The sequence below is a fragment of the Acomys russatus genome, chromosome 14, assembly GCF_903995435.1.
Source record: "Acomys russatus chromosome 14, mAcoRus1.1, whole genome shotgun sequence".
Lineage (NCBI taxonomy): Eukaryota > Metazoa > Chordata > Mammalia > Rodentia > Muridae > Acomys > Acomys russatus.
In genome coordinates, this window is record NC_067150.1 from 15,660,995 (window position 1) to 15,674,830 (window position 13,836).

A 13,836-nucleotide genomic window follows, 5' to 3' on the forward strand; every position below is an offset into this window, starting at 1 on the left:
CTCTCACCCACACACACCAGCACCAACAGGGCTTTGCCCTGTTTCTGTTCGTGACCCACTGCCCGCCACTAGATGGTCAGTAATGTTAGTCCCTCTCGCTCACACTATACCTTTGTTTAATTATTATTGTGGTTGTTTTCAAAACAAGGTTTCTTTGTGTAGCCCTGGCTATCCTGGACCGTGTTCTGTAAACCAAGCTGGCCTCGAATCCACTTGCTTCTGCCGTCTGCTGGGATTAAAGGCACCACCATGCTAGGCCTGTTTGCTGTTTTCATTTTTTAATTAATTCTATAAGAAAGGTAAAATAAACAAGGATGTTCTGGGACTCGTGCCGTTCAGACTGAGATTACAGTCAGGAGGCCTTTTCTTTTCTTTTCTTTCTTCTCGCCCCCCCCCCCCCCCCCCGCTTTGGTTTTCGAGACAGGGTTTCTCTATGTAACAGCCCTGACTATCCAGGGACACACTTTGTAGACCAAGCTGGCCATGAATTCACAGAGATCCATCTGTCTCTGCCTCCTGAGTGCTGGGACTAAAGGCGTGTGCCACCACGGCCAGCTTGTTTCTTGTTTTCTAACTCTATTTATTTTTTAATAGCCTAGACTAGCCTTAAACTCAGGGTCATCTGTCTCTACCTTCCCATTGCTACAATACCGTTTCTGCGGAGGGTGGTGGGGAAAAAAAAAAAAAACACTCCAAACCTCAGCGGAGCTGCTGTGTGGTCTTCTGCTTTGGAAGAAACGATTCCTGAATGGCCGCCAGGGGGCGACACAAGCCCGCTTGGGCCCCATTGCCACCTCGGACCTTTATCAGGAGTCCAGATGATTCCGTCACAGAGCAGCTATGAGAATCTGTGGGAACTGTCCTAAGGCAGAGGCAGGGCACCCAGGAGGATGCCGAGCACAGTCTAAGGCCACACAGCCGGGTTATTAAGGCAGGATTCTGTTCTAGTGTTTTACAGTCCTGGGGAGTGGACCGCCTACCTAAGTGGGTGCCACGCAAGCACAGTACCTACCACTGGTTACACTCCCAGCCCTTAAAATATTGTTGTTGGAAGCCTCCATGTATAGCACAGGTTCAGGCTAACTGTAAATTCCCAACTCTTCCACTTCACCTTCCTTAATAGCTGCACCATCTTTAGGCTTTCGGTAAATTTCTTCTTTCAAGAAGAAATCCTGCAGATAACACCACATATACCTTTCTTCAAAGACCCATCTAGCCCAGGCCTTCTTATATAGGCAAGCCTTGAACTCCTGCCCAGGCCTCCCTACCTTCTAAGTGCCACGAAGACTTCCGTACCCTACCACAGGCCGCTGGTGTGGTGCGGTGGCGGGAACCCAGGGCTTTGTGTATGCTAGGCAAGTGTTCTACCAGCAAGGGTACAGCCTCATCTTCTGGATAGCCCTTTGAAGGAAATGGACAGTTGCTGGATTCTTCCATTGACAGATAGGGAGACTGCAGTTTAACTCCAAGAAGCTAAAGTCGTCCAACTGTTTATTAGTGTTATTATATAGCCCAAGACAGCCTGGAAAGCATAATCCTCCTGCCTCAGTCCTGGGGGAGTCACAGCAATGCACAATCATACCCAGGTTATTTGGTGCTGGGGGTGGAACCCAGGGTTCCTTACACGCTAGGCCCATGCTCTACCAGCTGAGCTCCAGCCAGCCCTAAACTTTTAGGTTGCCTCTGCTCACAGGTGAGGAACCCTTCCTGATCATCAGCTGATGGAGGGCAGCTGGGGCTCACCTTACCTTTACTAGGGGCAGACCTGTGGGGCTACACACACACACACACACACGCCTCAAAAAATAAAACAAGCTATGGAACCAAGTTGGTGGCACAAGCTTTTAATCTCAGCATGGTGCTGACAGAGGCAGAGAGATCTCTACAGTGAGTTCCAGGCCAGTCAGGGCTACATACTGTCACCCTGACTAAAAGTAAAACAAAACAAAAGGCAGAGTGGGTTTGGGGTTTGTGGGCATGGGGTTAGGGGATGCCTCCTGAGGAGGGAGGACATCTGAAGTTGGTCTCAGGCCTTCCAGCTCGAATGTGCAATGTACAAAACCAGCAACTGTCCCCTGGGGCCTGAGATGCACTCACATGGTGAGTGGGACCCAGAAGGCTGGGCCCAGCTGCCTGGAATTTGAAACTCAAGGCCTATTTAGCTAAAATATTCATGAGACCAAGAGCCTCAGCGGGGGCCTGAGAACAGACTAGCTCTGTCTCAGCCAGCCCAGCCCAGCCTGGCCTAGTCCAGCCCACTCTGGCTCAGTAGCCACCACCATCACCCAGAGATGGTTGCTGTGTCCCAGGTTGTCCTAAATACCTTGTCTTTGTCTCCCCAGCCCTGCCCAGCTTCTACTTCTCAGCCTCTTTCCTTTTTCCTTACTCTTTAAAACAAACAAACAAAAACTCTGTTCAATTCCCTCTCATGCCTGTAGCTCTTACCCAGCACAGTCAGATTCCTGCTGGCCCCAGGTACAGAGTGGCAGTTCACAAGGGTCCTAGACTTCGTGACTTCTCTTCCTGCAGTTTACCCCTCATTGCAAAATTTGAACTATTTTCTTTTCTTTTCTTCTTCTTCTTCTTCTTCTTTTTTTTTTTTTTTTTTTTTGTTGTTGTTGTTGTTGAGACAGGGTTCCTTTGTATGGCCTTGGCTGTCCTGGACTCACTTTGTAGACCAGGCTGTCCTTGAACTTACAGTGATTCACTTGTCTCTGCCTCCCTGCGTGTTGGGATTACAGGTGTGTGCCAGTGTACCCAGCTTATCTTATTTTCGTTGTGTCATTCGTTCTCTGTGGAGGGGTCCCTTTGACTTTCCACTTTGTGTCCAGGGTAGGGCCCTCCTCTGGGCTTTCCTATGCCCAGCTGACTCCTTTTACAATTGGCTTATAACAGTGGGTTTTATTGATTTTGTTTGTTTGTTGGGTTTGGTTTTTTGAGGCAGGGTTTCTCTGTGTAGCCTTGACTGTCTTGGAACTCATTCTGTAGACCAGGCTGGCCTTAAACTCATAGAGATCCACTTGCCTCTGCCCTTCTGAGTGCTGGGATTAGAGGTGTGCACCACCTCCCGGGTTGTGGCCTTGAACTCTTGATCTAACCTGTTTCTACCTTCTGAGTACTAGAAAGACAACCCACCACTCTATACTAGTACGGTGTAATTTAGTATCTATTTTAAAGCATTTACAATTTTTTCCATTTATTTACTTATTTATTTCTGTGAGTGTTAAGGAGGGCCACAGCACCTGAGCCAGGACACAGCTGTGGCGATCAGAGGGCAACTTGAAGGACTTGGTTCTCTCCTCCCACCAGGGAGGTCTCGGGATCAAGCTCTGGCCATTGGGCTTGGCTGCAAGCTCCTTTCTTTACCAATTGAGCCCCACCTCCTTCGCTCCTATTTTAAGACTTTTTGTTTTGGTTTGTTTTGTTTGTTTTTTGTTTTTCGAGTCCTGAATTCCCTTTGTAGACCAGGCTGGCCTCCAACTCCGTTCCTCCTTACCCGCCCCACCCCCAATGCTATACAGGACTGAAGGACTAAGTATATTTTTGTCCAAAATGATGCCCCAGGAGGCTGGCAGTACAGCTTTGGAGAGGGTGAGGTCTTCACAGTCCCACTTCCTGGGGTTCAAGTCCCTGTTCCTCCCCATGCTCACTGCCGGGGGGGGGGGGGGGAATTGCTTAACCTCCGAGTACTTTCCCTACACTGGAAAGTTGTTATAAAGGCTTCATATAAAAACCTGTACCCCTCCTGACTCTGAGGCAGCTCTATGTGGCTCAATATGAGTCAGCTTTTATGACTGGAGACATGGCTCAGAAATCAGGGCTTTTCCAGAGGACCCGGGCTCAATTCTGAACACCCACACGTTGGCTTGCAACCATCTGTAATTCCAGTTCCAGGGTATCGGATGCCCTCATCTGGCTCCACAGGCAGGAAGAGTACACAGACAGACATTCAGACGACTGCTCATACACGTAAGATAAAAAAATAATATTAACACCACTACTAGTTTTCTTCCACTCTGAAAAGGAGCTATTAATTTATTTGTGTGTCTACCAAGTATGTGTGGGAGCCTGGGGAGGCCAGGGGAGCCTTGGATCCAAAGGAGCAAGAGTTATAGGCACTTGTAAGCCAACCCGTGTGGGTGCTTGGAACCAAACCTGGGTCCTCTGCAGGAATAGTAGTGTGCAAGGCACTGAGGTCAATGCTCTTAGCCATCTCTCTAGCTCCCATTATTCATTTTTATTCTAGAACTTATTTTAGATTCTATATGTCAATATTTCAAACTTCCACTGACCAAATAAAATTATTTTTGTTTACTGAGACAGGGTCTCATGTTCCCCAGCTGGCCTCAAACTCTCTATGTAGGGTTGGAGAGATGGCTCAGCGGTTAAGAGCACTGACTGCTCTTCCATAGGTCATGAGTTCAATTCCCAGCAACCACATGGTGGCTCGCAACCATCTATAATGTGATCTGATGTGCATTGTATACATAATAAATAAATAAATCTTAAAAAAAATTTTAAAAAGACAAAAAAAAAAACTCTCTATGTAGCTGAGGCTAGCCTTGAACTAGCCTCCTCTTTCTTTCACCTCCCAAGGGCTGGGATGATAGGTGTGTGTCATTAATCCTGGGTACAATTTTTTAAATTGGGCCTCACAGCTGGGCAGCGGTGGCACCTGCCTTTAATTCCAGCACTCTCAAGACAGAGGCAGGGGTAGGCAGATCTCTTAGTTCAAGGCCAGCCTGGTCTACAGATGCAGTTCTAGAATAGCCAGGGTTACAAAAAGAAACCCTGTCTCAAAAACCTACCAAAAAACAAAAAACAAAAAAAACCGGGCCTCACTATGCAACTCAGGCTTCCTGGAAATGACACTTCTCGTCTCAGCCTGCTCTGTGTTAGTTTTGAATATGTGAAGTGGTTTCACGTTGTAATTTTAGTACCTACCACCCCAGGGGCTTCATTGATTTTGTATGTGTGCGTGTAAGAATTTGTGTTTTTGTAGAGAGGCTGGAGGTCAACTTAGGGTGTCCTCCCGTGTTGCTCTTCACCTTTTTATTGCTTGTTTTTAGATTTTTAAGTTTTTGTTTTTGGTTTGTTTGTTTTGTTTTTGTTTTTCGAGACAGGGTTTCTCTGTGTAACAGCTCCGGCTGTCCCGGAACTCGCTCTGTAGTCCAGGCTGGCCTCAAATTCACGGAGATCCGCCTGCCTCTGCCTCCTGAGTGCTGGGATTAAAGGCGTGTGCCACCATGCCCTGCTTCACTGCCTTTTGAAATTATTATTATTATTATTATTTTGGTTTCTCAAGATCAAAGTCTCAAATTCTTGCCTATCCGATCAATGAGCTCATGACAACAAGTTTTTATCAGTCCGCTGCTAGCTCACAATCAGTGTTCAGTACCTGGGGCAAAGAGTGACTTGCCAGGCAGTAGTGGCACACGCCTTTATTCCCAGCACTCTGGAGGAAGAGGCAGGTGGGCCTCTGAGTTCGAGGCCAGCCTGGTCTACAGACCGAGTTACAGAACAGCCAGGGCTACACAGAGAAACCCTGTCTTAAAAAACAAACAAACCCGCCAGGCGTAGTGGCGCACACCTTTGACCCAGCACTCGGGAGACAGGGGCAGGTGGATCGCTGTGAGTTCGAGGCCAGCCTGGTCTACAAAGTGAGTCCGGGACAACCAAGGTTAGCACTGAGAGACCCTGTCTTGAAACAAACCAAAAAAACCCAAAACCCCAAAAACCAAACAAACAATCCCTCCCCCCCCAGAAAAAAAACAAAAGAACGACTGACAAGCAGATACAACCCACGACCTGTTCGCAGAGAGGAGTCCACAGCTGACTGGAAACTAGAAGGTGGCCGCCGCCCCCCACCACCCCGCCCCACTCGCGGCCCTGGCCACGCCCCTAAGGCTCGGGGCTGCCATTGGCTTGTGCGCTGGGGGCGGGGTCAGGCGGGGCAGGGCGGGGCCTGCAGCGCTGTGTCTCCCGCCCGCCTGGGTTGGGGTCGCTCTGGCTTCGGACTCGGTTTCCCTCTGGTTGCGGCCATGGAAGACGATCGGAAGGACGGAGCCTATGGTAGGAGTCACCTCGGGCTTGGAGGTGGCCTGTGCTGGAAGGGGTTTTGAGGAAAGGCGACATCTGAGAGCCTTAAAACACTCGTGGCTGCAGCCAGGACGGAAGCCCTTCTTTCTGCGCCCTCAGGCCTCTGCATCCCGCGCTGCTCAGCCAGAGCGCTTGGCCCTAGCCCGGGTTGCTCTCCTCAAGCTTACTCTGTTCCTCCTGAGAGATGGGCCGGAACTTACGGCGCATGCTCCTCCCCTGGAGGTCCCGTTATCTGGAAGGATTAGATGGTGGGCGGGGGAGGGGCTGCGTGGCGACCGTAGCTTGGGGAACAGAAGATAAGAACAAGGCCCGGACCACCTCACATGTCCTGTCTCCTCAAGACCCCAATGTCCTCCACATCTCCGCCACTTACATCCAGAAGTAGCGACCCCAAGCTTTGATGTTAGATGGGGAAACTGAGGCAAGGTTGGATGGACCTGGTACCCACCGGGTCAAGGAAGGACAGAAACGAGGGTGCTTTTGATGAGGGGGGTAAGTGGGGAGCAATTCAGAAACTTTCGCTGCCTAGCAGATTGTTGCAGATGCCTGTAAATTTAAGGGGTCCAGGAGACCTCTGTGAGGTCTGAGGGAGCCTTCAGCCACTTGGAGCTGGGGCTGGGGCCAGGATGCGGCTTTCTCATTCCACCCGAGTCCGAGTTCCCATGAACTGGGTGTTGAACTCTGAGCCTCCTTCCTCTTATCTATTTTGGGTTCCCTGGGCTCAAATCTGTCACAAGCCTTAAGTGGCATGGCTGAGACTAAGACAGAGGGGCTCTATCCCTCCCACTGATATCCCACTCGATGTGACAAGAACTTCCTGGAAACTACTAGACTTTATATAGAGTCTTGGGGAGGGGGCCGGAAATGATTCAAAAATAACTTTAAAAGAAAGTAGTCTCTCACTGAGGCACCCTTCTTGTGTCCCGGGGCCCTCAGGAACAAGAAATGGACAGAGGGGAGAGGTTGGACCGCGCCCTCCCCAGTTTAAAGCGTGACTTAGCGCCCCCAGGGACTTCCAGGGGCGTTTGAAGTTGCCAGCTGCAGACCACCTGGGAGCCTCCTAGCCTGAAGCCCCAGGCTCTGAGATCTCTGTGCTGTGCAGCTCTTGGGTGTGGTTGGCTGTCTCTGCTGTGGGAATCGTAGGCTGGGAGCCTGAGAGCGAGCTTGGGTATCGCACCTGAGATCTTTGGTCATGAAGTCTGTTTGGAGTAAGAGTAGAGCAGAGTGAGCAAGGATGTGATTTGCCCAGGCTTGAATCTGGCCAAAGGGTGGGACTGGGGTTTTTTTGTTGGGGGGGGGGGCAGGAAGGGCAGCGGGGAGCCCTATGTTGTGATGGGATGGAACTTAGGGCTTTGGGAGTGAATGGACAGTAAACAATGGAGTTGAAAGTTAGGATCTAGTTTAACAAGAATGGGAATCCAGGTAGTTTCGCTGATGCTCAGAAGGCACAGGTGTACGTGTGTGTGTGTGTGTGTGTGTGTGTGTGTGTGTGTGTGGTGGGGGGTTGTAACTCAGGGCCTCTGGGGGGCTTTGCAGTCGCTGAGACTGGAACTCAAGGCAACAGGCATGCTCAGCGCGGGTGGCAGAGACTAGAAGCTGTGGCCTCAAACATGTTCAGCCGATGTCTGGGCTTAGATCCCATTCTGCCACAGGCCCTTGGGAAATGTAACAAACCTTTCACGGACAAAGTTCTGACTGGGAACACAACAGTCCACCAAAGCAGAGAAAGGCTTAGACCGCGTGGGTCGGACAGAAGAATGAACATGTAATTGTAGGCTGTTAAGGTTGTAGAGCAACGGACAGGATGGTGTGTGTGGCACAGCCACCAGGGTCTATTTTAAGAAGTGAAGGCCGCCCGAGATGACTTGAGACAAATGTGTTCCAGGCAGAAGGAACAGCTTAGTATTTCCCTCTACCCGGGAGCCTGTGAAGGAGGCTCTGCCCGGCTTCTGCAGCCAAAGCCATGTCACCGCCTCCAGGTGGATCACCCTGCTTGACTGCTTGCCAGTGCTCTCCTCTCTCTCTTTTCTTTTTCTTCTTTTGTTTTGTTTTGCTTTTTTGAGACAGGGTTTCTCTGTGTAGCTTTGGCTGTCCTGGACTCGCTTTGAAGACCAGGCTGGCCTCGAACTCACAGAGATCCGCCTGTCTCTTCCTCCCTGAGTGCTGGGATTAAAGACGTGCACCACCACACTCGGCCTCTTCTTCTTTCTTTCTTCTTCTTCTTCTTCTTCTTCTTCTTCTTCTTCTTCTTCTTCTTCTTCTTCTTCTTTCCTTTTTCCCTTCCTGCCTCTCTCCATCCCTCCCTTCCTTCCTCCCTTATGGATACTGAGGATTGAACCTAGAGCCTCAGGGATGCAAATTTGTGAGGCAGGTCTCTACCTGTGAAGCCCAGACAGCCTTCATCTTTGTTTTCTCATCTTTGTGCCTCAGCCCTTGCAAGTAGCTGGGATTACAGGCTGCCATGCCTTATTATAGGAAGGATCTTGTTCCGCCTGTCAGTTAGCCCACCTCACCAAAATGAAAACCCTGGACTGTGAAGGCATCCCTGTAACATTCCCGCAAAATAGTTTAAGTTTCCTCTCTGAATCCACTGCGTAGCTGAGTGGCTGGTCCTCTGGTTATAGTTGAACACACGATGTCGTATGTGCAGTTCCGGCAACTCAGGGTTCCCTCTGTGCTGGACAAGCTCTCCACCGCAGGGCTGCAGCTCAGTGTCAGCTTTCTCTTGGGCATAATGGCTAATCCCATGGTTAGTGCCATCCCAGTTGTCACTGTGACCAATGGTGATGGCTTCAGGGAGTGGCTTCAGACAGACCCAGCTTTAAATCAAGGTTCTGAGGTTTTTGTTTTATTTTGCCTTTTGAGACAGGGTTTCTTTCTCTGTGGCCCTGGCTGTCCTGGAACTTGTTCTGTAGACCAGGCTGGCCATGAACTCAGAGATCCGCCTGCCTGCCAAGTGCAGAGGTGACGGATTTGTGCCACCATGCTTAGCTGGACATGCATTGTTAAGAATAAGTGGGAAGTCCTTGTGTGCTCAGGTGACCCTGTGGCTGGTGGCGTGAAAGGCGTGGCTTTTCCATGAATTAATGGACAGGCAAACCTACATAGGAAACAGAGTTGGGCAGGACCAGGCAGGACAGGAAGTGCCTTTCCCAGTAGATACCATGATTCTGGAAGAAGGTGGCAGCTCCACAGGAAAGGGAAATGGCTCAGGACCCAGCCCCTGGCATGAGCCTCTTCCCAACCCAGCCTTGGCATGAGTAAGAGAAGATTCTAGAACCCAAAGCAGGGAAAATAATAATAATAATAATAATAATAATAATAATAATAATAATAATAATATTCTAGAACCCAAAGCAGGGAAAATAATAATAATAATAATAACCACAACAACAACAACAACAATAATTTAAGGGCCAAGATAGAGGCTCAGTAAATTAACAGTTCTTACTGCAGTCAAGCAATGGTGGGCACACCTTTAATCCCAGCACTCAGAAGGCAGAGGCAGGCAGATCTCTGTGAGTTCGAGGCCAGACTCACTCTACAATGTGAGTCCAGGACAGCCAAGGCTACACAGAGAAGCCCTGTCTCGAAAAACAGAACACTGTCTATCCTTCCAGAGGTCCTGAGTTCAATTCCCAGCAACTGCATGGTGGCTCTTAACCATCTATAATGAGATCTGATGCCCTCTTCTGGTGGGCAGGCACACATGCATGTGTAATAAACAAAATAAATCTTTAAAAAAAAAAAAAGAGTCCTGTCCGACAGTGGTGGCGCACAACATTAATTCCAGCAGCCGGGAGGCAGAGGCAGCCTGGTCTGCAAAGTTAGTCCAGCATAGCTAAGGCAACACAGAGAGACCCTGTCTCGACAAAAACAAAACCAAAAAAGAGTCCTTAATGCTCTAGCAAAGGACTTGAGTTTTGTTCCCAGCACTCAAATGGGAGTGCTACTTGTAACTTCAACTCTATGGGATTTCACATCCTCCTCCAAGCACATGGTACACAAACCCAGGCACACACACCACAAAGGTACATACGTATAAAAATAAATAAAAGCTGAGTGTGGTGGCACACATCTTTAGTTCTAGCACTGAGAGGCAGAGGCAAGCTGATCTCTGTGAGCTTGAGGCCAGTCTGGTCTACACAGTGAGTTCCAGGACGGCCAGCCCCATGAAGTGCTCTTAACTATTGAACCATCAACCCAGCTCCATTATGATTTGTTTGTTTTTCTCAAGATAGGGTTTCTCTGTGTAGCCTTGGCTGTCCTGGACTCACTTTGTAGACCAGGCTGGCCTCGAACTCACAGAGATCCGCCTGCCTCTGCCTCCCGAGTGCTGGGATTAAAGGCATGCACCACTGTGCCTGGCTCCGTTATAATATTTTTATAATACACATGATGACATGAGATCACACTCGCCCACCACCTCCTTTCATCCTGGCCCACTCTCGCTGACCCCTTTCTCTTTCCAACCAATCCCTCTTTTACTTTCATGTCTTTTTTTTTTTTTTTTTTTTTTTTAAATGTGTGTGTGTGTGTGTGTGTTACCCAGTAAGGGTTGCTTACAGAGCGTGGGTGAGGGGCTGTTTACAGGGGCTGTCGGCTTCTCACCAGTGGTCACACCACTGAGTCAACGTCTCTCTCTCCCTATCCACAGTTACTGCCTGTCAATTTGCAGAGAGGGGCAGGGTCTTGTGAGTCCCCTCCTCCACATATACATAGTGTATGTGTGCGTGCGCATGCATACATATGTGGAGACCATGTGGTTGACATCTGGTGTTTTCTTCTATTGCTCTCCACTCTTGTGGGTTTTTTGGGTTTTGGTTTTAGTTTTTCTTTCTTTCTTTCTTTTTCTTTTTTTTGGTTTTTCAGAGACAGGGTTTCTCTGTGTAGCCTTGGCTGTCCTGGACTCACTTTGTAGACCAGGATGGCTTCAAACTCACAGCGATCCGCCTGCCTCTGCCTTCCGAGTGCTGGGATTAAAGGCGTGCGCCACCAGGCCCAGCTAACGTTGTGAATCTTGAGGATGTTACTGAGGGCACCTGGCTTGGCAGCAGGTGCTTTTACTTGTCTTCTGAGACAGTGTCTGTCCCTAAGTCTGGTACAGTTTCTGTTTTGTTTTTAACCCCCAGCTTTTGTGTGGTGGCTGGGGGCTGGAACTCAGCTCTCATGCTTTTCCCAGGACTCCCCCACATTTATACCTCTTAGAGTTGTGATTTTCAGTTTTATGTGTACGGGTGTTTGGCCTGTATGTATGCCCGCACCATGTGGGGGGTTAGTGCCCACAGAGGTCCAAAGAGAGTGTTGGGTCCCCTGGAATTAGAGTTACAGATGGTTGTGAGCCACTGTATGGTGCCAGGAAAGGGTCTTCTGCAAGAGCAGCCATTGTTCAGTGTAATCCAGTGTGGTCAGACTGGAGAGATGGCTCCGTTGTTAGAGCACTGGCTGCTCTCGCAGAGGACCCTTCCTTTCCCAGCACTTAGGTGGTGACTCACAACCATCATTAACTTCAGTCCCAAGGGACCTGCTTCTCTTCCGACCTCTGCTGGCACCAACCACACATGCGCACTGTGAAAAAAGCTAGCCATGCAGGCAAGACACTCACGTGAACTAAAGTGAATAGATCTAGTTACAAACGTTTAAAACATACTTTGTAGCCTTGCTGGGGCGGAACAATGTGCAGTTTTGTTACCCTGTGAATTAGCCAAGAGGAAATAGTGTGGGAGATGGGAGCAGGCGCGGGGGTGAGGCTCATCCCAAGACAGGGTGACATTCCTCTGCTTCATCCCAGCACCACACACCTGGGAGACAGAGGGCTGTGGCTCTGCTGGATCTGTAGACTGCACATCTGGACAGAGAGAAAGGGGAAATAAGTTAGAACTCGCTTGGGAGAGGAAGTGAGGGTAAGGGCTTAAGGGTGCTTGCTTCATCTCCTGCCACCTCACCCCTGCCCCCGCCCCCTTTCTGACCTTTTTCTTTTTTTTTTTTAAATCTGAACTGAAGTGTCTGTATGCTTAAGACAGGGTCTCTAGTAGCCCAGGCTGCCCTCAAACAATTTAGCCATTTGAACTCCTGACCCACTTCCCTTCACTTTCTGGAGGATGGGGTGACAGGCAGGCACCACCCTGCCAGGTTGATGTGATGTTTGGGAAGGTCCTGGGTTTCTCAAGTTTCTTCATGCAAAGCCAGGGCTCTACCCGTGATACCGTGAGCTTTTTTATTCATTCATTCATTCACTCATTCATTCATTCATTTTAATTTTTTTTAGGTTTTTCGATACAGGGCTTCTCTGTGTAGCCTTGGGTGTGGTAGACTCGATTTATAGACCAGGCTGGCCTTGAACTCACTGAGATCCACCTGCCTCTGCCTCCTGTGTGCTGGGATTAAAGGTGTGGGCCACCACGCCTGGCTTGGTTATTAATTTATTTTCAAGGTAAGCTCAGGTTGGTCTAGAATTCACTCTGCAGCTTCAAATGGTCTGAAATGTATCATCCTCCTGCCTCCATTACCTGAGTGTTGGAATTTCAGGCATCAGCTACCAGGCCCAGCTCTCTCCATCTCTTCACTGCGTGGACACTGCCCCCAAATCCTTCTCAGATGACCTTGTCTGAGCAGCCAAGATCTCCATTCTCTCGGCCAGGCTCAGACTTGTAGGCAAGGCCTAGGACACTGGAGCCGTTGACAGAGCTAGTGTTTGGAAGTTGTGGGGGCTGGGTGCCACTTGACATCCTGGCAAAGCGTCATGACAGACTGCCTGCCTGTGTTGGTCCCCTTATCGCCCACACACACTGTGCTTGGGTAGATGTTCCCTGTGTTCCCAGCTTGGCAGGCCTTCCCTTCCCCTCCACCCCCACCACTGTCTTTCCCTGGGTCTTGGTCTGGTTGGTTTCTTTTGCTCTCAACACCATGCAGTAGACTATATAAATTATACAAAATGAGTTAGCTTTCAGTTTGATCCAGGGTCACAGGGCTTTGGCTGGTGATGATTTTCTTGCTAGGAAAAAAGAAGAATCTGAGGCCAGGGCTGAGAGTCAGCGAGCTATAGTTTATGGTTTTGTTGGAGCTAGGGATGGAACCCAGGGCCACTGCCAGGGGAGACAAATGCTCTTCCTTAGAGCCGCGCCTTCAGCCCCTCACTGGGGGATTCTACTAGGTATGAGTTCTACCACTGAGCCACACACCATATCTCACTGGGGAATTGTCTTAGGGTTACCATTGCTGTGATGAAACACCATGACCAAAAGCAACTTGGGGAGGGAAGTTTTTTTTTTTTTTTTTCTTCTGAAGCAGGGTTTCTCTGTGTAGCCTTGACTGTCTTGGACTCACTTTGGGTGTACATGTCTTGAATCACAGTCCACTGAAGAAAACCAAGGCAGGAACTCAAACCAGCCAGGAGCTTAGAGTGAGGTGCTGAAGCAGAGGCCATGAAGGGGTGTTCCTTACTGACTTTGCTCAGCCTGCTTTCTTATCAAATCCAGGCCCACCAGCCCAGGCATGTCCCTACCCACCCCATCAGTCACTAATTAAGAAAATGCCCTTAGCTGGATGTGGTGCCCAAACCTTTAATCCTAGCATCCTAGCAATCTGGGAGGCAGAGGCAATTGGGTCTCTGTGAATTCAATGCCAGCCTGGTCAACAGAGGGAGACGGAGAGAGAGACAGAGACAGAGAGACAGAGAGAGAGGGGTGGGGCGGAGAGAGGCAGAGAAAGAGTGTGTGTGTTCCAGGATAGCCAAGA

General features: G+C 49.5%; 1 protein-coding gene across 1 annotated transcript in view; it reads left to right on the plus strand.

Moving 5' to 3' along the window:
* Nucleotides 1-5,948: 5,948 nt before the first annotated feature.
* The window catches only part of Slc44a2 (solute carrier family 44 member 2), a 31,299-nt gene continuing 23,411 nt past the window's right edge, over nt 5,949-13,836 (plus strand). Inside the window, exon 1 of the mRNA XM_051155999.1 lies at nt 5,949-6,072. Within this exon, the coding sequence (XP_051011956.1) occupies nt 6,042-6,072 (31 nt within the window). The 5' untranslated portion in view covers nt 5,949-6,041. The remainder of the gene's footprint in view (nt 6,073-13,836) is intronic.